General features: G+C 44.8%; 1 protein-coding gene across 1 annotated transcript in view; it reads right to left on the bottom strand.

Moving 5' to 3' along the window:
• Positions 1-25,325, bottom strand: part of ATL2 (atlastin GTPase 2) — a 117,068-nt gene extending 91,743 nt beyond the window's left edge. Inside the window, exon 1 of the mRNA XM_058428369.1 lies at positions 25,268-25,325. Coding sequence (XP_058284352.1) covers positions 25,268-25,325 — 58 coding nt within the window. The remainder of the gene's footprint in view (positions 1-25,267) is intronic.
• Positions 25,326-26,072: the final 747 nt, after the last annotated feature.

The raw sequence follows: 26,072 nt of genomic DNA, 5'->3' as shown, positions 1-26,072 counted from the left end.
AAAAGAAACCATTTACAAACAGCACAGCATAGGCCGTTTGCTAAATTAAGGTTGATACAGTCAATGAAACAAAAAGCTACCTGAATCCTTACCAAACTGCAGTGTTCACCTAAGCCAAATCACCCTCTATGCTTAGTATAGGCACTCCTTTGGAAGGTATTAAACATCTTACATGTAGTAGAAGACATTATGGTTTCTCTCACTGTGCCTTCGATTTTAAGGACTTCAATTCTATCTACTAATCTAGGCTGCTACCCCATGTGTTTCGTGTTTTGCTTTGCTTTTCTCTTTTCTTTTTTTTTTTCCTTGCCTATGTTCTTCTCTTTTTGGTGTTCTGCCTGTCTTGGCTCCCAAACCCACTCTCTCCCCCATCTGTGGTTACTAGGCCTGAATCAACAGAGGTCAAACTCTTATTTAAAAAAAAAAAAAAAGGCTGGGTGTGGTGGCTCACGCCTGTAATCCCAGCACTTTGCGAGGCCGAGGTGGGAGGATCACCTGAGGTCAGGAGTTCAAGACTAGCCTGGCCAACATGGTGAAACCCCATCTCCACAAAAATACCAAAATTAGCTGGGCGTGATGGCGGGTGCCTGTAATCCCAGCTACTTGGGAGGCTGAGGTGGGAGAATCACTTGAACCTGGGAGGCGGAGGTTGCAGTGAGCTGAGATTGTGCCATTGCACTCCAGCCTGGATGACAGAGTGAGACTCCATCTCAAAAAAAAAAACATAGGCTGACCCTGGGTACACTGCCTGTGAGTTAGCCCTGCTCCGCAAGGAGCAATACCATTCAAAAAAGATTGCTGCCTAACACCACCAGCTCAAAAAAAAAGAATTAATTAATTTTTTGCTTTCCAGAAAAAAGTCAGTGATTCCTAAGGAAAATTTTTCCCTGCCACCTCTCAGGGAGACTTTCCTTCTTATAACTCTTCTATGGGAAAGCACGGGGTACTGAGAATATGAGAACCGACAAGAACTTGCCCTACAATCATTTTAACCTTCATGGAGATGGTGTAAGATAGAAGGAATGGGCCAGGCGCGGTGGCTTATGCCTATAGTCCCAGCACTTTGGCAGGCCAAAGGGGGTGGATCCCTTGAGCTAAGGAGTTTGACACCAACCTGGGCAACATAATGAGAGCCTGTCTCTACAAAAAATACAAAAATTAGCCAGGCACGCACCGGTAGTCCCAGCTACTGAGGAGGCCAAGGTGGGAGGATTGCTTGAGCCCATGAGGTCGAAGCTGCAGTGAGCCAAGATCACACCACTGCACGCCAGCCTAGGTGGCAAAAAAAAGAAAAAAGATAGAAGGAAAGTTCCTCCCTGTGAGAGGTAGAGATTTAGATATCCTTTAGTGGAAACCACTCTCTTGCCTGGGGTGATATCAGATGGATGGGGCAAGGTCAGAGTAGAGAAAAGCCAAAGACAAATATAAAGCAGTGTTGTCAATAGAAAAGGTGTTGGATATTGCTGAGGCTGAAATGAGATAAACTACACTCTCCGAGAACGAAAAAGGCTGTCTATGTTGCGGGCAAACCGCATCTCTGCAGACCTTGTTATCTTTTCAGTGATATGTTTCCTGGAAGTTTTGTTTAAGCTACACCATGCTTGCAAACTGTTGCTCCTGAAGGTGTGTATTTTCTAGTGCAAGAATGGCTGACAGAAATGAAGAAGTTGTTTCTCTGAGACTATGTGGAGTTCTGGATGCAGGCAGAGCTGCTTCAGGGCCCAGGTTACAAAAAGCAGAACAGGGCTGGGAAATTGGCCTCAGAGACCTGAAGCACTGGAGGTACTACAAAGCAACGAGCTTGACCCAGTCGCCAATATTCTCATGATGGACTCCGTAGGCTCCGTTCATTGACCGGAGGGGTAGAGACCATTGATTTGTCCCAGAAGTTGTACAGTGATTTTGCTAATGAACTGATTTGCCACAGGCGAGGCTTCCTTTGGGGGAGGGGCCAGGGAGGAAATATTTTGTAGGGACAGAGGGAAATCGGAGTATCTGCTGGAGTAGTGTGGACAAGAAAACGGACTCTGGTCTTGGCTTTATCTTTGTACTTGAAAAGTAAGTAAATAGAAGAGAAGAATAGAATAGGGACTCTGGGTTATTGACTGGCAGAAAAATTTTATTTATATCCAAAGCTAGTGATTCAGGGTCATTGGGATAGAACTTCTAAGGGAGATTAAATTAAGAACATCAAGAATTACCAGGTGCGGTGGCTCACACCTGTAATCCCAACACTTTGGGAGGTCAATGGGGGGCGGATCACAAGGTCAAGAGTTCGAGACCTGGCCTGGCCAACGTGGTGAAACCCTGTCTCTACTAAGAATACAACAATTAGCCAGGCATGGTGGCATGTGCCTGTAATCTCAGTTATACCGGAGGCTGAGGCAGGAGAATTACTTGAACCCGGGAGGCGGAGGTTGCAGTGAGCCAAGATCCCACCCGCTGCACTCCAGCCTGGGCAACAAAGCAAGACTCCATCTTGGAAAAAAAAGAAAAAAATAATCAAGGGTTTCTGTGGCTAATATTTGCTGTAAGAGCCTGGACATGGGTGCATACCTCTCTGGCACAGCCGTTCATGTTGAGACTTGCGGGCTTCTTCAAAGGCATGCATTAGCCCCATATGAAACACTGTGAGTAGATGGGTTTCTGCCTGGGTTTACTACTTAATATCAGGTGTTCTTTTTTTTCTAGAGTAAGGGATAGACAGCTGTCTCTGGTTAATGCAAGAGGGAAATAATGACCTTCCTAGCTGCATTCCTCTGCAGGGGCAACGACTTAGACTGAGATACGTGAGCATCAGTAGGGCTTAGTGGAAAGAACAGCAGCTTTGAGTTCGCACCCCAGCTCTATCTACATCTTGGTTTTATGACCAAGATCATTAACCTCTCTGACCTTCAGTTTCCTCTGCTGTAAAGTAAAGGTCTCTTCCTTGCATTTTTCATTATGATTATAGATCACATAGAGAAAGTATTTAGCCCAGTGCTGGCACATGGCAATAAATGATAGCCATCATGATTAATGCTCCAATAAAACAGCTCTTTTAAGTCTACGAAGGGATTAAAGAGCAAGAACACAATTAGTAATAATACCTGTTCATAATTTCATTTAATCTACAAAATACTTTCATGAGGCAAGGATTGTTGACATCATCCTCACCATTAGCATTCTATAGAAACGGGGACTTTAAAATGTTACTTAATTTCTTCAAGGCCAAATGACTAGTAAATTGAAGAGCTGAAATTTGAACCACCGAATTCTGTCTGTTCTGAGATCCCATGTTCTTTTTTTTTTTTTTTTTTTTTTTTTTGAGACCGAGTAGCTGGGACTACAGGCACATGCCACCACACATGGCTAATTTTTTGTATTTTTAGTAGAGATGGGGTTTCACCATGTTAGCCAGGGTGGTCTCGATTTCCTGACCTTGCGATCCACCTGCCTCGGCCTCCCAAAGAGCTGGGATTACAGGCATGAGCCACCACGCCTGGCGAGAGCCCATGTTTTTTTGTTTTTTTTTTAAGACAGGGTCAGGGTCTCAGGCTGGGCGCGGTGGCTCACACCTGTAATCCCAGCACTTTGGGAGGCCGAGGCAGGCAGATCACAAGATCAGGAAATCAAGACCACCCTGGCTAATATGGTGAAACCCCGTCTCTACTAAAAATACAAAAAATTAGCTGGGTGTGGTGGCACGCGCCTATAGTCCCAGTTACTTGGGAGGCTGAGGCAGGAGAATCACTTGAACCTGGGAGGCGGAGGTTGCTGTGAGCCAAGATTGCACCACTGCATTCCAGCCTGGCGACAGTGTGAGACTCTGTATCAAAAAAAAAAAAAAAGCGTCTCACTCTTGTCACCCAGGCTGGAATGCAATGGCGTAATCTCGGCTCACTGCAACCTCCGACTCCCGGATTCAAGCGATTGTCCTGCCTCAGCATTCCGGAGTAGCTGGGATTACAGGTGCATGCCACCACACCCGGCTACTTTTTGTATTTTCAATAGAGATGGGCTTTCACCATGTTGGTCAGGCTGGAGCCCATGTTCTTAACTGCGTATCTTCAGATAACACACTGGCATTGTGGCTAGGCACTGAAAACTCTATAATCACCTTCTACAGACAACTAAATAGCTAGAAGCATAGCTTCTGGATGTCCAGAAGACTGTTTTGAATAGCTGGAGAGGACAAAGTCCAGATTTAGGGCCCACCCATGATCAAGATAACCGGCACTGTCCTAGATGCAATTGGTAGCTCCTACTTGAACGACTGACTTTTATAGAGTTCATAGGTGTCTTGTGGTTACTAAAATGATTTAGTAGCAGGAGGGACAAAAGTTCAAATCCAGAAACTGGACTTGTTTATGTTTGGAAAAGTAGATAGATACTGGTTTTTTAATTACAATTCTCATACAAAAGAACACTGGCAGGAACTCTAGGCACAATATAATATCCTATAGTACATTTTCAAAAATAAAAATGAAGGAGTGGCCAGGTGCAGTGGCTCACGCCTGTAATCCCAGCACTTCAGGAGGCCGAGGCAGGCGGATCACCTGAGGTTGGGAGTTTGAGACTGGCCTGACCAACATGGAGAAACCTCGTCTCTAGTAAAAATACAAAATTAGCTGGGCGTGGTGGCGCATGCCTGTAATTCCAGCTACTCGGGAGGCTGAGGCAGAAGAATCACTTGAACCTGGGAAGTGGAGGTTGCGGTGAGCCAAGATCGTGCCATGGCATTCCAGCCCGGGCAACAAGAGCTAAACAAGAAATAAATAAATAAAAACAAAAAAATAAAGGAGTGAAAGTAAACACCATGACACAGAAAATATGCTTGCAGCTTGAAGCGAACACAGCCGTGTGCTTTAGCCTCCTCTGAACACGGGGTACTGAATGGTATCCTCCTTGGACAGCCTATCTGGACCACGCCTAATGTGTTTCTCATAACTTGCCTGCCCTCAGGAATGCCTTTGAAATCAGTGGGAAATCCAGACTTCATAGAAGGAACTGCATATCTTGGCCTCTTTTAAGATTAAGACAATATCTACATTGGCCTCATTATAGCCAACATACTGTTCTTATAACCGGAGAGCAGCCAAATCTTTCTTCCAACTCACACTCAAGCTTCATTCCTAACTTCTAAAAACTGGCTGGCTCGTTGGGAGGAAGAAACACTGCACCTTGACAATGTCCTTAGAGCCACTGTCCACGTTGTAACTTATTTAATTCTTGGGTTCACTGCCACTAGAGTCATTTCATTATTATACTTTGATGGTGAAATCTGTACTCACCTCAAATACTTCCAGCCTCACACCATTTCTCCCGTTCCCAAATATTCTTGGGGTCTGTCTTCAATTATAAATGCTCAGAATACGAGTTCCATCTTTTCATTTTCCCAACAGTTCTTTGCCCAGACTCAAATATTGTGTGTAATGCCACTGCCACTAGGTCAGCCTGGCAAATATTTATCTTTCGAGCTTATCCTGATCACCCTCCAAGAAGGCAAGCTATAGTAAGACATAAAAAAATGATTGTTGTTTTAAGATATTTTGTTTTGTAACTGGAGAGCAGCCAAATATTTCATCTCTGTAATTTGTTATAGAGCAATTGGTAACCAGAACACATATCCATGGTGTCATACCAATATATAAACATATATATATGGTAAATGCATAAGCAAATACATAGCAATAATAAACTCTGTATTCAGATAGTGCTAATCACTCTCTGTTAAAGTTACTTGTTTGCTTCTGCTGTCTAAAGCAGTGGTTCTTAATTTTTTCATATTGTTTGTTTTACAGTGATACAAATGACAAATGGCACTCACCAACAGGACATGTTCCATAGGTATGCCCCAATATCCACTGGTGGCCACTGTAAATCAGACTATGCGCCACGTAGCTCCCATCAGGAACAGATTTAGTATTTTGGGGGTCCTGAAGCTTCTACAAGTTTGAGGAATTTCTTTAAGAAAAAAATTGTGAGGCTAGGCATGGTGGCTTATGCCTGTAATCCCAGCACTTTGGGAGGCCGAGGCAGGTGGATCACTTGAGTTCCAGCCCAACTCAGGCAACATGGCAAAACCCCATCCCTACAAAAAATACAAAAAGTAGCCATGTGTGGTGGTGCGCACCTGTATTCCCAGCTACTTGGGAGGCTGAGGTGAGAGGATCACTTGAGCCCAGGAAGTTGAGGCTGCAGTGAGCTGACATTGCACCACTGCACCCCAGCCTGGGCAATGTAAGTGAGACCCTGTCTTGAAAAAAAAAAAACAAAAAAACCCCACAAAAAACAAATTGTGAATTAAAACAAATTATACAAGTAAATGCGTATTTAGTAAACGAAAAGAAATCCCCTCAAAATCCCAAATTTTATCTCACACATACTACAATACAGAAAAAATAATTTTTTTATTTATTAACTTCATAGCATACCTTTCTAAAACCACATTTTCTTTCTTTCTTTTTTTTCTTTTTCTTTTTTTTTTTTGAGACAGAGTCTTCTCAGCTCTTTTGCCCAGGCTAGAGTACAGTGGTGCGATCTCAGCTCACTGCAACCTCTGCCTTCCAGGTTCAAGCGATTCTCCTGCCTCAGCCTCCCACATAGCTGAGATTACAGGTGTGCACCACCACGCCTGGCTCATTTTTGTATTTTTAGTAGAGACAGGGTTTTGCCATGTTGGCCAGGCTGCTCTCGAACTCCTGACCTCAAGTGATCCGCCCACCTCAGCCTCCCAAAGTGCTGGGATTACAAGCATGAGCCAACTCACCCAGCCTAAACCATTTTTTCTGATCTTTTCACTGTATAGTCTTTGACTCTTCATATTATGCCAATTTGGGGATATCATTTTCTGAAGAGAGAATAGAAGGGCAATTCAATTTTTCCTGTAGTGTAGTGAATAAAGTTTTTATTTATCTGTGACTTAGAAAATTCTCTTTCAGTCTGGGTGTGATGGCTCATGAAAGAAAGAAAGAAAGAAAGAAAGAAAGAAAGAAAGAGAGAGAGAAAGAAAGAGAAAGGAAGGAAAGAAAGAAGAAAGAAAGAAAAAGAAAGAAAGAAAGAAAGAGAAAGAAAGAAAGAAAGAAAGAAAAGAAAGAAAGAAAGAGGGAGGGAAGGAGAAAAGAAAAGAAAAAAGAAAAGAAAAGGAAGAGAAAGGAAGGGCAGGGCAGGACACGGCTCAGCAAATTAAAAATGATGGTTCATGGTGGTTAGGTGGAAATGGGGCTTAGTCATGCCTTCTTAGCTTCCCTTGGCTGGGACCCAGAGGTCACCACACATGCTATAGAGGATTAGGGAGGTAGCTGAGTTAAGAACCAGAGGTCATCATAGTGGTACAGGGGTGTTCAGTCTATGCCAGGAATCAGATGGATGCTGGAGGTGAGATTCAGACAGGCACACCAAGGAGACCTGAATCACAAAAAGGAGCACCAGGACCTGAGTAAAAACCAAAGAACAAAACATAGGGTCAGCTCCAATTCCAGGGATATGAGCGCAAGGGACCCAGAAACCAGACTAGCCAACCCACCTCACAGCAGAGCCCACCGAAGCCCCACACAAGAGCACTAGGATCCAGGCACACATCCCAGGCCTCCTCCCTGCTGCTAGGTGGTCACACAAGAAAGCTTCCCACCCTGTCTGCAATCTTGTTCCTTTAGCTGTTGTTCTAGGAGGGAGTAGAAAAAACGGAGCCTAAGATACCCAGAATCAGATTCTCATGTCACAGAGGAAACTCCCTAGAATCGTCTGCTAACACTTAAAATAACATCTAACATTTATCAGGTACTTATATGTGCCAAGAATCCATATGAAGTAATAATTTATTACTTTTTTTTCTTTTTTTTTTTTTTGAGATGGGGTTTCACTCTTGTCACCCAGGCTGGAGTGCAATGGCACGATCTCGGCTCACTGCAACCTCTGCCTCCTGGGTTCAAGCAATCCTCCTGCCTCAGCCTCTTGGGTAGCTGGGATTACAGGTGTGTACCACCATGCCCAGCCCATTTTTTTGTTTTTAATAGAAACGTGGTTTTGCCATGTTGGCCGTGCTGGTCTTGAACTCCTGACCTCAGGTGATCCACCAGCCTCAGCCTCCCAAAGTGCTAGGATTACAGGCGTGAGCCACATTAAACCTCACAATAACTCTAAAACAGAGACACTATTACATTTAACATTTTATGCTGAGAAACCTGAAGCCAAGAGAAATTAAATAATTTGCCCAAGACTACCAGGTGTATAAAATAGTGGAGTTGGGCTTTGACCCCACAGATAGAACCCTGGGGTTCACACTCAGACTACTAAACTCTGTTGCCTGTAGTAGCTTGAAGAACTCCAGATGTATGATACCAATAGCTCCTTGGGGTTGGCCTAACCATTCCCAACCACAGTTCCCTTCCTTGAATTAGGATTTAGGTGATGAACAAATCATTCAAGGGTTCAGAGTTGTCAACTCTCCACTGTTGAGTCAAAGATCATGTCGAATACCGACAGTGTTTCCATTGGGCATTTTTTTTTTTTTTTTTGGCCACCACCAACATCAATGGCAGATCTCAGAAGATAAAATGAGTGCTGCTCCAATGTATTCAGTGTAGCCTGCTTCTCGAATTCAGAGCGCAAGTTGCTCGGTTGCTGGAGAAGCATTGTATGCCTGCCATCACTACTCTGTGGATACCACACTGGGGCTGTTACCCATTGCATTGAGTCACAAAGGCATTGCAGGGCCTATGTGACTTAGGTGGACCCCTACCCTGCTTTTGTTGCCCAATGCAATGCCTATGTGACTTAGCAAAATTCCTACTCTGCTTTGACTCTGCATATTTTCAGAAAACAGGGGCCAGGCGCGGTGACTCAGGTCTGTAATCCCAGCAATTTGGGAGGCCGAGGTGGGGGGATCACCTGAGGTTAGGAGTTCAAAACTAGCCTGGCCAGCATAGTGAAACCCCATCTCTACTAAAAATACAAAAATTAGCCGGGCGTGGTAGCACGCGCCTATAATCCCAGCTGCTCAGGAGGCTGAGGCAGGAGAATTGCTTAAACCTGGGAGGCGGAGGTTGCAGTGAGCCAAGATCGTGCCACTGCACTCCAGCCTGGGTGACAGAGCAAGACTCTGTCTCAAAAAAAAAAAAAGAAAAAAGAAAACAAAGAAAACAGGATGTCTGTGGTCAGACGTTCCTTCTTAGGCAGCTTACTCCACCTCTGAAGAACCTCTAACTTCATTATAATCCAATTTCCATACTAAATGACACTCCCAGGGGCGCCATGACAGTTGACAATTACCATGACAACAACAGGAGGAAACCAAAACAGGACAAAAGGGAGGCGGCTCCTTGATTCCAAGTAAATCTCTGTCCCTTCCCAAGAAAAAGCATAAATATACCTCTCCTCGATCTTAATGCTCAGCCCCTTCATCAAGAATACCCTATATGCGGAACTTCCCAGTTCCCAGGAGCCAAGAAGTTGATTCGTGAGCTGTGCTCCCACTTCTCCCATTCCGTGGCCATGAAATAAAGGCTGCGCTGCTTGACACTCACTTTCAGTTTTGTGTGTGCCGAGCAGGAAAGAGCCCCTCTTGGGGTAACCAGGATACCTGGTAGCAGGGTTGTGCTGGCAGCAGCAACCCACCCCCTCCATCTTGTACCCATTTTCTGCTCCATTCGAGAAGCCTCTGCAGCATCTCCAGGGCACGCTCTCTCCCAGCACAACCATATGTTGCATATTTTTAGAAATAACCACACTTGCTATGGGTAACCCAGAGACTGGAGCAACAGGGCTCCAGATTCCAATTCTGAATTTGTCATAAGAACCCTTGAAAATGTGTTTAACCTTTATGTACCTTCATTACCACAAAACTGAAGGGAGTGCAACATACCAGTATCATTTATAGCTTGTTGGTTGGTTATTTCTTGAGCAAGTGTTGACGTTCATGTGATTCTCCAACACCCTCTCCATCAGCATCTGCTTCGGTCAGCACTCTCAAGACAGAGCCATATCCTTGCTGCTGCTGACAGTGCCCATAAAGAAAGCCAGGTCTGTGCCAAGCCTGCAGACTGCTGATGCTCCTAGAGTCTCTGGTCCACTGGGTACCACAGCTGAGAAGAATTCTGTGCACAGTCATGCTTTGTTCCTAAGCAATTCTGCTTGTGCCTAAAGATTCCCAAAGTCTCTCATAAATACTTTTGTGGTTTCTTGCTCTCACCTCTTGCTGGGAATGCCTCAAAGTCTCATGAAGCCAACTCCTCTGTTTCTGGCCTCACCGTTCTAACCATGGGTCTCTGACACCTTCCAAGAGGGCAGGCAAGGAACAGAGACTGTGCCTCTCCCCCACCATTCACCTCTCAGGCCTTGCTTGCAATGAATCCTACCTGTTTTTCCCACAAGGGCCTGGATGCTTGACCAACCCAGCACAAAACAAGGAGACACCAATAGGTGCAAATTGACACTGGGAAGAGGGAGGCAGGAGCTGAAAGGGACTAGAAAAAGAAATATTGTCCTCACTAGCTATATTTTGGCCCCAGCTTGGTAGGTGAAATTTGCCCCATAACAGATGTTTATAATAATCATAGTTAGTAATTTCAGCATAGATTAAGTATTTTCCTCCTGTTCTTATTTTAAGTAGGGAGAACCAAGAATATGCAGGTCCATATGGGAAAACAGCATTTTTATTTTTATTTTTATTTATTATTTTTTTTTTTTTTTGAGACGGAGTTCACTCTTGTTGCCCAGGCTGGAGTGCAATGGCACTATCTCGGCTCACCGCAACCTCCGCCTCCCAGGTTCAAGCGCTTCTCCTGCCTCAGCCTCCCAAGTAGCTGGGATTACAGGCATGTACCACCATGCCTGGCTAATTTTGTATTTTTAGTAGAGACGGGGTTTCTCCATATTGGTCAGGCTGGTCTTGAACTCCCGACCTCAGGTGATCCGCCCACTTCGGCCTCCCAAAATGCTGGGATTACAGGCGTGAGCCACCGTGCCCGGCCACTGGGAAAACAGCATTTTTAGATTCTAGTTCATGGGCATATTTAAATCTGAAGGTCAAGACCTATACCACCCTTGTATCCCAAATTAGGGCTCGCTCCTTACATACGTTCATGTTTTCCTTTATTTCATCCTTAATTGATGGTGAATGAGAGGATTTTATCACATACAGGTCAATGACAAAAAGCTAGAAGGAATTCACCATGTCTGTAGGTTGAGTACTTGTTCTCTACAAGATTGGCAGGTTATTTCTCTCATAAAAGTTGCAATTGTGTAAAAGAACACAGACTCTTTCAGTCTAATTCTTTGACAAGGAGAACTACTGTTGAGTGGTTTTAATATCATAATGCTTATATGAAAACTGGAGAGCTGGTAGCCATTCTGCAGGGAGCCGAAAGTGGTGGAGATTAAGCACTATATTCAGAAGACTGCTACGTGGCTATTTCCCCCAAGTAAATCAGGAGAGTTCCAGGAGACCACTGCAGTTCCAGGTACACACTCAGACGCTCTCAGAAGGGTGGAAGAAAAATAACAGGCCTCTGATGAAAAGTCAGGAAAATGAATATTATGGGATAAAGGAGCTCCTTGTGAGCAGTTGAGAATGGTAAAGAGGGACTAAGAGGAAGTTAGGTTTATGAAGGTAACTGAAGCAAAAGAGTGTCCACTGTGTTGTCCAGCGGGAGGAAAGAGAAATTAGGCACCAAAAATTCTGGAATGAAAACAAAGAAATAATGGAATGTACTCAAGTCCAGTATGATTCTGGAGAATCCGAACCCAATCACTAAATAATGGAGGTCCCAAGCCCCACAAGCAAGGAATGAAGAATAACATCTTAGTTTCTGGTCTATCCTTTCCAACATTCACTAAAGCAATTCCCCAAAGCAGTAATTTGGCCAGCTATTCATTCCCCCTTGCGGGGCAGGGAAAAGGACGCAATGAAGGTGGGAGGGAAATAGAAAGGACAACGGCAGCAAATACTTTAATAGAGGAGAGACTTAGGAGGTGCTGCTGGGGAAATAGAAAGAAATGTAGGGGCTACAGGGGGCGGGGATCTGGTAGACCCAGCCTGGAGGAGCAGTGTCTGCACTGGGCTTGCAAATAGTGATCACAGCCAAAAGGTACTTTGTAGGATTGAGATCCTTTGATAATCTGGACTCTTTACAGTTCAATAAGCATGGTGATTTAAGTCTAGGACTGCAAGGTCAGTCTCAGTGGCTCATCCTGAAACCCCAGAAACTTGGGAGGCTGAGGCAGGAGGATCACGAGGTAGGAGAATTGCTTGAGGCCAGGAGTTGAAGACCAGCTGGGCAACATAGAGAGACTCTGTCTACACAAAAAATATAAAAATTAGCCCAGCATGATGGTGTGCACCTGTAGTCTCAGATACTAGAGAGGCTGAGGCAAGAGGATCACTTGAGTCCAGGAGTTCGAGGCTACAGTGAGCTATGACCACACCACTGCATTCCAGCCCAAGTAACAGAGACCCTGTCTCAAAAAAAAGAAAAAAAAGAAAAAAAAAACCTCCACGATGGCACTTGATTCCCCACATAGTACACCTAGGGATATGGTATGGAGCACCAGCTTCCAATCCACCACAAATACCCAAAATAGCTCTCCTCTCCCACCAGTGAGACCTCTGATCACACCCACGCCTTCAGCAGGTTCCTCCACACACAGACAGTTGTAACCTGTGGAGGCGTTTTCTTTGAGCATAAAGGCCAACATTAGCATTCATATCCTGCCTCTAGTAAGTTCTTTGTGGACACAATCTAGTCTTAAGGGGAAAGCTGGCTTTTTCAATATATTTTTTATTTTTTTTTTTTGAGATGCAGTCTCACTCTGTCACCCAGGCTGGAGTGCAGTGGCGCGATCTTGGCTCACTGCAACCTCAGACTCCCCGGTTCCAGCGATTCTCCTGCCTCAGCCTCTCAAGTAGCTGGGACTACAGGCGCCCGCCACTACACTTGGCTAATTTTTTGTAATTTTAGCAGAGACGAGGTTTCACCATGTTAGCCAGGATGGTCTTGATCTCCTGACCTCGTGATCCACCCGCCTCGGCCTCCCAAAGTGCTGGGATTACAGGCGTGAGCCACTGCGCCTGGCCAGTTTTTTCAATATTCTAAGTGGAAAATCATTGATAATACATTTTTCAGTTAGGATGCTTTAGGAGAAAGTAACAGAAAACCCAACCAGAAATGGCATCAATAAAAAGGAGAAGGTAGGCTGGGCGCTGTGGCTCACGCCTATAATCTCAGCACTTTGGGAGGCCGAGGCAGGTGGATCACGAGGTCAGGAGTTCGAGACCAGCCTGGCCAATATGGTGAAACCCCATCTCTACTAAAAATACAAAAATTAGCCGGGCGTGGTGGCGCCTGCCTGTAGTCCCAGCTACTCGGGAGGCTGAGGCAGAAGAATCACTTGAACCTGGGAGGTGGAGCTTGCAGTGAGCCGAGATCACACCACTGCACTCCAGCCTGGGTGACAGAGTGAGACTCCATCTCAAAAAAAAAAAAGGAGAAGGTCATATCTCATATCACAGTAAGTTCAAAGGTAGGATGGTTTCAGGGTTGGGTTAACTCACTGCTCAATTACAGCATTAAGGCACCTGTTTTGTTTTGTTTTCCAATTTTCTGCTTTTTTCTTCCTCTATAGGTTGACTTTTGTTCGCATATTTATGCTGTATAGCTCAAACTGGTTGCCAAAGTTGTAAGTGCCCCATAAAGATACACCAGGGGAACAAAAGAGTGTCTACTTTCTGCCTTGAATCTCTTCTTATTAGAAGGAAAATTTCCCAGAAGCTCCCTTAGACTTTTCCTCAGTATCTTGTGTACTCATAAGTGAAATACATGTCCACTCGTAAACTAATTTCTGGCAAGGAAAATGGACTCACCGTGATCAGTTTGATGTAATCAAGGTCCACACTGCTTTGGGCTGGAACCAGTTTTCCCTGAAACATGTTAAGTGGCCTGATATCTGAACAAAATTGGGATATTGTTAGCAGGAGGAAGGGTAGAATGGCTGATGGAAGGGCAGCCCGTAATGTCTGGCATTGATGAGAACACTGGGCACGACTTCTAAGCACACTCTGGCCTACCATCTCCTCTTTTTCTCCTATAATCCACTTGTCACAAGGTAAATGCCCCTTTCACTTGGGTATAACTAAAGTAATGAAGGCCTTTGTACAACAGGAACCCCCGAGAACCAGTAAAGAATTCTACAGTTCCCAGAGAAATTAATGTGAGTTACATGTGCTTTATACTGAAACATGCCACCAATTGAGAAGCTTAAGTTACACCACGGATGGTGAGAAAGGATCTTCCAGTTATCACTAAGCATCAGGCATGTGCTGTCCTTGTTCTTCCCTTGACCTGGGTTGTGTACAGAGTTCCTGGGTTTCAACGAGGCCTTGCTGCATGGTTGAAAATCCTGTTTATCTTATCGTCACATGCATCCTTATAATATAGCCACCCATAAATTGAAGTAACTTGAATAAATGTTGGGTTTTTCCCTTCAGAAAATCAATTTAGCCAGGAGACAGGATTGGGAGACTGAATGAAACCAGAAGCTTCGTTTCGTTTGATACTTATATAGTTGGCTTACAAAGTGATTTTTTTTTTAATTTTTAAATTAATTACAAATAATTAAAATCAGAAAATTACACACATTTTTAAAAGTGTGCCCCATCTCTACAAAAAAATTAAAAATTACCTGGGTGTAGTGGTACATGGCTATAGTCCTAGCTACTTGGGAGGCTGAGGTGGGTGGATTGCTAAGCCCAGGGTGTCGACCCTGCAGTGAGCCATCATCGTGCCACTGCATTTTAGCCTAGGCAACAAACCAAGACCCTGCCTCAAAAAAAAAAAAAAAAAAGTAGATTTCAGGTTTAAAAAACTATCTGAAGATCTGACCACCGGAGCCAGTCTACTTATATAGTGACCACTGTCTGAAGCTGACTAGTGGGTCCCCCTTTGATCAGAAATAGATTCTCCAACTTGCCACATACTCCATTTCACACTTGTGCTACCTGCCTGGCCCATCTCAAGCATTTGAACTCATGGCCCCCGGCTACCTAATCAAAAATGCCCACGGAGTTACCTAATGGACCTAACTCAAGAGTCACAGCCAGTACAGTAACCAAAACAGCACAGTAGCAGTACCAAAACAGACACATAGACCAATGGAACAGAATAGAAAGCCCAGAAATAATGCCACACACCTACAACCATCTGATTTTTGACAGAGTTGACAAAAACAAGCAATGGGGAAAGGACTCCCTATTCAGTAAATGGTTCCAGGATAACTGGCTAGCCATATGTGGAAGATTGAAACTGGACCTCTTCCTTACACCATATATAAAAATCAACTCAAGACCAATTAAAGACTTCAATGTAAAACCTAAAACCATAAAAACCTCAGAAGATAACCTAGGAAATACCATTCTGGACATAGGACTGGGCAAAGATTTCATGACAAAAATGCCAAAAACAATTGCAACAAAAACAAAAATTCATAAATGGAACCTAATTGAACTAAAGTTTCTGCACAGCAAAAGAAACTATCAACAGAGTAAACAGACAACCTACAGAATGGGAGAAACTATTTTTTTTTTTTTTTTTTTTGAGACGGAGTCTCGCTCTGTCGCCCAGGCTGGAGTGCAGTGGCGCAATCTCGGTTCACTGCAAGCTCCGCCTCCTGGGTTCACGCCATTCTCCTGCCTCAGCCTCTCCGAGTAGCTGGGACTACAGGCGCCCGCCACCACGCCCGGCTAATTTTTTTTTTGTATTTTTAGTAGAGACGGGGTTTCACCGTGGTCTCGATCTCCTGACCTCGTGATCCGCCCGCCTCGGCCTCCCAAAGTGCTGGGATTACAAGTGTGAGCCACCGCGCCCGGCCTGAAACTATTTGCAAACTATACTCATGACAAAGGTCTAATATCCACAATCTATAAGGAACTTAAATTTACAAGCAAAAAAACAACCCCATTAAAAAGTGAGCAAAGGACAAGAACAGACACTTTTCAAAAGAAGACATACATGTGGCCAACAAGCCACAAAATGCTCAACATTACTAATCACTAGAGAAATGCAAATCAAAACCACAATGAGATACCATCTCACACCAGTCACAATGGGTATCATTAAAAAGTCAAAAAATGCAGCCATAAAAAGAATGAGATCATGTCCTTTGCAGGGACATGAATGAAGCCGGAGGCCATTATCCTTAGTGAACTAACACTGGAACAGAAAACCAAGTCCTGCGTGTTCTCACTTATAAATGGGAGCTAAACATCAAGTACACATGGACACAAAGAAGGCAACAACAGACACTGAGGCCGACTTGAGGATGGATCGTGGGAAGAGGATGGTGGAAAAACTAGCTATCTGGTACTATGCTTATTACCTGGATGATGAAATAATCTGTAGATCAAACCCCACTGACATGCAATTTACCTATGTAACAAACTTGCTCATGTAACCCTGAACCTAAAATAAGAGTTAAAACACACACACACACACACACACACACACACGTTGGCCATGTTGGTGGCTCATGCTTGCAATCTCAGCACTTTGGGAAGCCGAGAAGGGTGGATCAGTTGAGGCCAGGAGTTAGAGGCTAGCCTAGGCAACATGGTGAAAATCCCATCTCTACTAACAATACAAACATTAGCTGGCTGGGTGCGGTGGTTCACATCTGTAATCCCAGCACTTTGGGAGGCCAAGGCGAGTGGATCAGCTAAGGTCAAGAGTTTGACACCAGCCTGACCAATATAGTGAAAGCCCATCTCTATTAAAAGTACAAAAATTAGCCAGGTGTGGTGGCAGGCACCTGTAGTCCCAGTTACTCGGGAGGCTGAGACAAGAGAATTGCTTGAACCCGGGAGGTGGAGGTTGCAGTAAGCCACGATCATGCCACTGCACTCCAGCCTGGGCGACAGAGCAGGACTCCAACTCAAAAAAAAAAAAAAAAATTGCCATATGTGGTGACACACACCTGTAATCCCGGCTACTTGGGAGGCTGAGGCAGGAGAATCGCTTGAACCCAGGAGGCAGAGGTTGCAGTGAGCCAAGATCACACCACTGCACTCCAGCCTGGGCAACAGAGCGAGACTCCGTCTCCAAAAAAAAAAAAAAAAAAAAAAAAAGTTATAGCCAGTTCAGAGAATGAAAAGCAAATACATTGATGAAGGGATTTCAGGAGATCAGAAACATGAGTCCCATCACCAAAGAAAAAAACACTCTGAACCTCACAGCCCTCCTCCCTCTCCCCACAAATCTTGGGAAGCGGGCCAACCCTGATAGTAGATGAGTAGAGAATAAAACATCTCCTTGTTTCTAGTGTACAACAATCACTGAGTCATGGGAAGCCCCAGAGCGCTAGATCTGATTACCTGCTGATCATGATTTCAGCTTGCAGAACAAGCCTGCTCCCATTAGTGACAGTATACAATTACTAGCTGACATGCTTACAAGATCTTACCACAATATTCTTTTCAGGAATGTATTTCTTCTACCATCCCCTACCCACAGACACACACACATCCTATTTTGATATGCCTGTCCCAAACAGATTCTGAAAACTGGCTCAGATAGACTCTGTTTTATTAGCTCTCTCTATATGTTTCTCAAGGTCCAATTTTCTTCCTTCTTTAATCCCCATGTCATGATTATGACCATTAAAAACCGTCTTTTTTTTTTTTTTTTTTGAGATGGAGTCTTGCTCTGTTGCCCAGGCTGGAGTGCAGTGGTGCGATCTCAGCTCACTGCAACCTCCACCTCCTGGGTTCAAACGATTCTCCTGTCGCAGCCTTCTGAGTAGCTAGGATTACAGGTGCCCACCACACCTGGCTAATTTTTGTATTTTTAGCAGAGATGGTTTTTCACCATGTTGCCAGGCTGGTTTCGAATTCCTGACCTCAGGTGATCTGCCCACCTTGGCCTCTCAAAGTGTTGGGATTACAAGTGTGAGCCACCGTGCCTGGCCGTTTTGTTTTTTTGTTTTTTTGTTTTTTTTTTTTGAGAGGGAGTCTGACTCTGTGGCCCAGGCTGGAGTGCAGTGGCGTGATCTCAGCTCACTGCAACCTCCGTCTCCCGGGTTCAGGTGATTCTCCTGCCTCAGCCTCCTGAGTAGCTGGGATTACAGGCGACCGCCGCTGAGCCCAGCTAATTTTTGTATTTTTAGTAGAGACGAGGTTTTGCCATGTTGGCCAGGCTGGTCTCAAACTCCTGATCTCAGGTGATCTGCCTGTCTCAGTCTCCCAAAGTGCTGGTGAGAGGTGACAGCGTGCTGGTAGCCCTCGAAGCCCTTGCTCACTCTCAGCACCTCCTCGGCCTGGGCTTCCACTCTGGCTGCGCCTGAGGAGCTCTTCAGCCCACCGCTGCACGTGGGAGCCCCTTTCTGGGCTGGCCGAGGCCAAAGCCAGCTCCCTCAGCTTGCGGCGAGGTGTGGAGGGAGAGGTGCCAGCGGGAACTGGGGCTGTGTGTGGGGCTTGCGGGCCAGCGCAAGTTCCCGGTGGGCGTGGGCTCAGCCGGCCCTGCCGGCCCCGGGCAGCGAAGGGGCTTAGCACCTGGCCCAGCAGCTGCAGACGGTGTGCTGGGTCCCCCTCGCTCGATTTCTCGCCGGGCCTTAGCTGCCTCCCTGCCGGACAGGGCTGGGGACCTGCAGCCCGCCATGCCTGAGCCTCCCCCTGCGCCATGGGCTCCTGTGCAGCCCGAGCCTCCCCAACGACACAAGCACCACCCCCTCCTCCATGGCCTGGTCCCATCCACCGCCCAAGGGCTGAGGAGTGCAGGCGCAAGGCGTGGGACTGGTAGGCAGCACCACCAGCGACCCTGATGCTGGATCCACTGGGTGAAGCCAGCTGGGCTACTGAGTCTAGCGGGGACTTAGAGAACCTTTATGTCTAGCTAAGGGATTGTAAATACACCAATCAGCACTCTGTATCTAGCTCAAGGTTTGTAAATGCACCAATCAGTGCTCTGTATCTAGCTAATCCAGTGGGGACTTGGAGAACTTTTGTGTCTAGCTCAGGGATTGTAAACGCACCAATCAGCACCCTGTCAAAATGGACCAATCAGCTCTTTGTAAAACAGACCAACTAGCTCTCTGTAAAATGGACCAATCAGCAGGATGTGGGTGGGGCCAGATAAGGGAATAACCGCAGGCTGCCCCAGTTGGCAGTACCAGCCGCTGGGGTCCACTTCCACATTGTGAATGCTTTGTTCTTTCGTTCTTTGCAATAAATCTTGCTGTTGCTCACTCTTTGGGTCTGCACTGCCTTTATGAGCTGTAACACTCACTGGGAAGGTCTGTAGTTTCACTCCTGAAGCCAGCAAGGCCACAAACCCACCGAGAGGAAAAAACAACTCCAGACGTGCCACCTTAATAGCTCTAACATTCACAGCGAAGGTCTGCAGCTTCACTCCTGAGCCAGCGAGACCACATACCCACCAGAAGGAAGAAACTCCAAACACATCTGAACATCAGAAGGAACAAACTCCGGACATGCCGCCTTTAAGAACTGTAACACTCACCGTGAGGGTCCGCGGCTTCATTTTTGAAGTCAGTGAGACCAAGAACCCACCAATTCCAGACAGACTGGGATTGCAGGCGTGAACCGCCGCATTTGGCCTTTTTTTTTTTTTTTTTTTTTTTTGAGACAGTCTCTCACTGTTGCCTAGGCTGGAGTGCAGTGGTGCAATCTCCAATCACTGCAACCTCCACCTCCCAGGTTCAAGAGATTCTCCTGCCTCAGCCTTCTGAGTAGCCGAGATTACAGCCACGTGCCACTATGCCCGGCTAATTTTTGTATTTTTAGTAGAGTTTCGCCATGTTGCCCAGGCTGGTCTTGAACTCCTGACCTCAACTGATCTGCCCCCCCTTGGCCTCCCAAAGTGCTGGGATTACAGGCCTGAGCCCCCACACCCAGCCTAAAACTCATCTTGCTTGTTGGATGGCGGGGCTCAAAACTGAAAGAAAGGCTAGAAGGGATATTTCCACCAATTATTTTCAATAAGTGTGTAATGCCAAACTCAGTAGTATGTAAAGCTAGTAAAATGTAGTAGCTTCACATCTCAGGATCTCAATCCAGAAACAGTATTCAATATGAACAAGAATATGCATAGCATAACATAGTGCTGCATGTTGAAACGGGCCATTGAGTACAAATCCTTTAGCTTATGAGAGGACAGAAATAGTTCTTAAAAATTAGTACAGCTTTTTAAAAAATCAGCCAAAAGGGGAACTAAGTATCCTAGAGATTATTGTGGCCTTCGGAGCAATTTCTATCAAACTGGATTCAGCCATAAGGAAATCGGGTTAGTGTTATAAGCTCAGACATTTTGAGTCTGAAACATTTCTTTAAGTATGGAGGGACACCACAGTGCTCTTTCCTAACAAGCCAGAGTAAGAGTCTTCTGTTTTGCTTTCTGATAGTCTAAGGTACATGCCTCAGAAAATGCAGTTGAAAATAAAAGGGCTGCAGGAGTTTGAGACCCACCTTGGCAACATAGGGAGACTCCGTGTCTAAAAAAAAAAAAAAAAATTAGGCAGTCATGGTGGCGCACACCTGTAGTCCCAGCTACTCAGGAGGCTAAGGTGGGAGGATTGCTTGAACCCAGGAGTTAGGCTGCAGTGAGCTATTATCGTGTCACTGCACTCCAGCCTGGGCAACAGAGTGAGACCCTGACTCCAAAAAAAAAAAGAAAAAAAAAGAAGGGTTCATCCTACCTAAAGATTTTCAGCACTTGGAATGTAGGCTCTGGAAGAACACAAAGGATTTGGATATTTTCTAGAATTTCTCTCTCCTGGTCCTTTCATCACCCTAAGCAGTACCTGAGCCAGGCACGGTGGCTCACACCTGTAATCTCAGCACTTTGGGAGGCCAAGGAGGGTAGCTCACCTAAGGTCAGCAGTTTGGGACCAGCCTGGCCAACATGGTGAAACCCTGTCTCTACTAAAAATACAAAAATTACCTGGGCTTGGTGGTGTGCCTGTAATCCCAGCTACTCGGGAGGTTGAGGTGGGAGAATTGCCTGAACCTGGGAGTTAGAGGCTGCAGTGAGCCGAGATCACGCCACTGCATTCCAGCCTAGGCAACAGAGTGAGAACCTGTCTCAAAAAAAAAAAAAAAAAAGTACCTGAAAATGGGGTGATTAAGCAGAGAACTGTGAACAGAGAGATATTCCATTGATTTTGGTGGGCTTGCCTCTGTCATTTAGTTCAGCATAATTCAATCAGAACTTCCTCAGCACCTACTCTGTGCCAATACTGTGCTAAAGGCCATAGCAACAACAGAAGAAGCCTACAACACAGACCTTGACCTTAGAAAGCTCACCATCTTGTTGAGTGGGCCAAACCTATACACATGAAGGAACTAGGGAACAAGACAAGAACATAATTGGGTGTCAAAATTGGTCTAATCTCTATCTAATCTTAGTTTTCTTATGCATCATTTCACAGTTAAATTTTAAAATTATAAAACATTAATCTGTCCAGGCACAGTGGCTCACACCTGTAATCCCAGCACTTCCGGAGGCCAAGGCAAACGGATGGCTTGAGCTCAGGATTTCAAGACCAGCCTGGGCAACGTGGTAAAACCCTGTCCCTACTAAATATACAGAAATCAGCTGAGCATGGTGTCATGTGCCTGTAGTCCCAGCTACTTGGGAGGCTGAGGTAAGAGAATCACCTAAGCCTGGGAGGCAGAGGTTGCAGTGACCCAAGATGGTGTCACTGCACTCCAGCCTGGGAGACAGAGTGAGCCCTGTCTCAAAAAAAAAAAAAAAAAAAAAATTAATCCTAATTTAAATATATTAAAATCCATTATGGGTCACATTCAAGCATAGCTAAAGTGAAAAGCTAGACAATGCCAAGTGTTGACAAGGTTGTGGTGCAACTGGACCTCTCATACATCAACAATGCAAGAATAAATTGGTAAAATAACTTTGGAAAACTGGCAATGTCTATGAATATACGTATATCCTATAATCCAGCAGTTCTAACCCTGGATTTATATCCAACTGAAATCCTTATATCTTTTCACCAAAAGATATAAGGAATCATCATAGCAGCACTAGTCATGATAGAGCCAAAGTGAAAACAACACAAATGATTATCAATAATAGAATGGATATGTAGTATATTCAGACAGTAAGATAACACAGGGTAGCGAGAATAAACAAAACTATAGCTACCAGCAACAATGTGAATAAGTCTCACCAACATGATGTGGAACAAAAGAAGCCAGACCAAAAAGTCTGACAATATATTACATGATTCCATGTATATAAAGCTCAGAAGCAGGTAAAATAATTCATTGTAGTAGGACTCAGGATAGGGGTTACTTTTCCTTGGGGATGGTATTTATTAAAATGAGGCAAAAGGAGAACTCTGAGGTCTTGGTTTCTTGATCTAGGAGCTGCTTATGTGGTTGAGTTCACTTTGTGAAAATTCATCGAGGTCTATATGAGTTGCACCCTTTTTTATGTATGTTATTTATCAATTAAAAATCCATAGAACGGTAACATTCAAGTATTACAAATGCATCCATATTTCTTCAAAGATTTCTGTTAATAGACTGAGTACGGTGGCTCACACCTGTAATCTTAGCATTTTGGGAGGCCGAGGCAGGCGGATCACCTGAGGTCAGGAGTTTGAGGCCAGCTTGGCCAACATGGTGAGACCCTGTCTCTACTAAAAATACAAAAATTAGCCAGGTGTGGTGGCACATGCCTGTAGTCCCAGCTACTCGGAAGGCTGAGGTGGGAGAATCACTTGAACCCAGGAGGCGGAGGTAGCAGTGAGCCAAGATCCCACCACTGCACTCCAGCCTGGGTGACAGAGTGAGACTCCTCTAAAAAAAAAAAAAAAAAAGTTTTCTGTTAATGGAGAATTGAAGCCTAGACAAGTTGTGGAAACTGACTTCCAGTAGTCTTTGACTAGGACCAGGAATTGCATGCTTCCTAACTCCCTGTTCTGTCACTGATTCTCTAGGCAATTTTAGAAAAACATTATTCCTATTATTATTCCTATTACTTCTATTTCTAAAAATAGTGAAGTTAGTTCTCATTCTTCATTCACCATCATTAGATTTGCCTTTAAGGTGAAATATGTGAAATTGTGCTGCAGTCAATGCTTTTGACATTAAATCAAAATGACAAAATCTCTCACCATTTTCATGACAGGTGACAAAGTCTACTGCACTGAGGGAGTGTGTTACTATTGTCCAACCTCAATCGTTATCATTCGGTCATAATTAGCCTGACTGGTAAACCACAGGTGAAGTTTGGGCTCTCTGTCATGAACCTTCATATGAAACCCAAGCTCTCTTTTCCTTTCCTATGAGAGAGAGGTGCTTTCTCACACCTTACATGGATGAATTCTTTTGTTCTAAGGAGCCAGGAGAAATAACAAGATTTAGAAATATGAGACCGAATGAGAAAAGAGCTGGTCTTGACAGAAGAAGACTGCTGCTGTCACTTATTGGCTGGAAAATTTTAGATAAGCCATCCCGCCTCAATTTACTTAATTTGTTTTAAAGATGAATCTCAATTTACTCATCTTTAAAACAGGGACATTAACTACCCCTCTCCTACTTACCTCAATGGTTGTTTTAAGGTGGAAATGAGACTACGTATGTAAAAATCTTTTGAAAACTAAAAAGTAAAAAGTACAGATGCAATATATTATAATTATGTAAGAATACTCTCAGTGAACTCTATTGGAGTCCTTAAAAAATGAGTGTCCATGGCTGGGCGCGGTGGCTCACACCTGTAATACCAGCACTTGGGAGGCCGAGGTGGGAGGCTCATCTGGGGTTGGCAGTTCGAGATCAGCCTGGTGAACCTGGTGAAACCTCGTCTCTGCTAAAAAAATACAAAATTAGCCAGGCACGGTGGTGCATGCCTGTAATCCCAGCTACTCAGGAGGCTGAGGCTGGAGAATCACTTGAACCCAGGAGGCAAATGTTGCAGTGAGCCAAGATCGCGCCATTGCATTCCAGCCTGGGCAACAAGAGCGAAACTCCATCTCAAAAAAAAAAAAAAAAAATGAGTATCCATTGTCAGGCGCAGTGGCTCACGCCTGTAATCCCAGCACTTTGGGAGGCCGAGATGGGTGGATAATGAGGTCAGGAGTTCGAGATCAGCCTGACCAACATGGTGAAACCCCATCTCTACTAAAAATACAAAAATTAGCTGGATGTGGTGGTGCACAAATACAAAAATTAGCTGGATGTGGTGGTGCACGCCTGTAATCCCATCTACTCAGGAGGCTGAGGCAGGAGAATCGCTTGAACCCAGGAGGTGGAGGTTGGAGTGAGCCAAGATTGTGCTACTGCAGTCCAGCCTGGGTGACAGAGCAAGACTCTGTCTCAAAAGAAAAGAAGATAAGAGCAGAGCAGTGCAATAGAAAGGGTCTAGAAGGTTTCTTTGGTTTGGTGGTCAGGGAAGGTCTCCTTGAGAACTTCTGAGAAGGTGGCAACATGTGAGCTACATCTTGAATATGAAAATGAAATTCTGGGGAAAGAGTGCTCCAAGCAAAGGGAAGAGCAGATGCAAAGATGCTGAGATGGTGGGAGGCTGAGGCAGGCAGATCACCTGAGGTCAGGAGTTCGAGACCAGCCTGGCCAACATGGTGAAATTCCCGTCTCTACTAAAAATACAAAAATTAGCCGGGCATGGTGGCACGTTCCTGTAATCTCAGCTATTGGGGGATCCATAGAAATGTTCAGGTTAAGATAAAAGATTGTGGAGGCCAAAGTTCCTTTGAGGTCTTACAGTGGCTGTCCTTAGAGACAATAGATGAGAAATGTTTCCTATTCAGACTTTTAAAAGGTGCTAGACTCTTAGTTAATCTCTTTAGGATTGGGAGGGCCTTTTTCTAACATAGCTAGAAAAAGATCTAGCTATGTTAATAGAGATTCTTTACAGATACAAATTTTTCCCCACAAAGGACAGCTTTGCAGGGCCATTTGGGTGTGGTGGCTCATGCCTTTAACTACAGTACTTTGGGAGGCCAAGGCGGGCAGGTCACTTGAGGTCAGGAGTTTGAGACCAGCCTGGCCAACACGGTGAAAACTCAACCAATTGTCAACCAGAAAATGTTTAAATTTACCTATAGTATTTCTCAAATGTATTTGATTGATGTCTCATACCTCCCTAAAATGTATAAAACCAAGCTGTGCCCCGACCATCTTGGGCACGTGTTCTCAGGACCTCCTGGGGGCTGTGTCACAGGCTCTGGTCACTTATATTTGGCTCAGAATAAATATCTTCAAATATTTTACAGTTTGACTCTTTTTGTCAACACAACTCACCATAATGTAGAATCAGTGAGAGTCCTGAGCTTGTTTTCCTGCAACTAGATGGTCCCATCTGGGGGTGATAGGAGAGAGTGACAGATCATCAGACATTAGATTCTCATAAGAACTCTGCAACCTAGAACCCTCGCATGCACAGTTCACAATAGCATTCACACTCATATGAGAATCTAATGCCACTGCTGACCTAACAGGAGGCAGAGATCAGGCACAAGGCAAGCAATGGGGAGCAGCTGTAAATAGGAATGAAGCTCTGATCACCCTGCTCACTTCCTGCTGTGTGGCCTGGTTCCTGTGGCCCAAGGGTTGGGGACCCCTGGAGTAGGGAGAGGGTATAGATAGAAAAGAGGGCACGAGACTAAGACCTATTCGTAGCAGAGGAAGAACTGGCAGCAAAAGACTTTTCCCCCAGGAAGATTGCTGTGCAATCATATAATCAGGCCTGCCTTCACACTTGCAATATTTTGGACAAACACCACACAGAGATTCAGAGGTGGCTTCACTGTGAAGCTAATGAAGCATTATCTTCAGGGTGCTTCACTTGTGCAAGCCCCTTCTGAGGCCCTGGGAGGCAACCCAGCTTCTTGTAATCAAATTTTGCATTTTTTCTTTAAAAGAACTTTCCCCAAACCTGCCCCTCCACCCCTGAATGCATCCAAATGTCATTGCAAATTTCTGACCTTCAGCAACAAGTCAGTACCTAGAGGTCTGTAAATACGCTTTCTTTGGTAGGCTCAGAGTTCTTCCATCCAGCACAGAAAGTCTGACATTGACATACATTTCTTCTTTGTTTATTTATTGA

This window comes from Hylobates moloch, unplaced genomic scaffold (genome assembly GCF_009828535.3).
Source record: "Hylobates moloch isolate HMO894 unplaced genomic scaffold, HMol_V3 SCAFFOLD_15, whole genome shotgun sequence".
NCBI classification, from domain to species: domain Eukaryota; kingdom Metazoa; phylum Chordata; class Mammalia; order Primates; family Hylobatidae; genus Hylobates; species Hylobates moloch.
The sequence above is the reverse complement of the archived record's forward strand: the minus strand, read 5'-3'. Positions and strand labels throughout refer to the sequence as shown.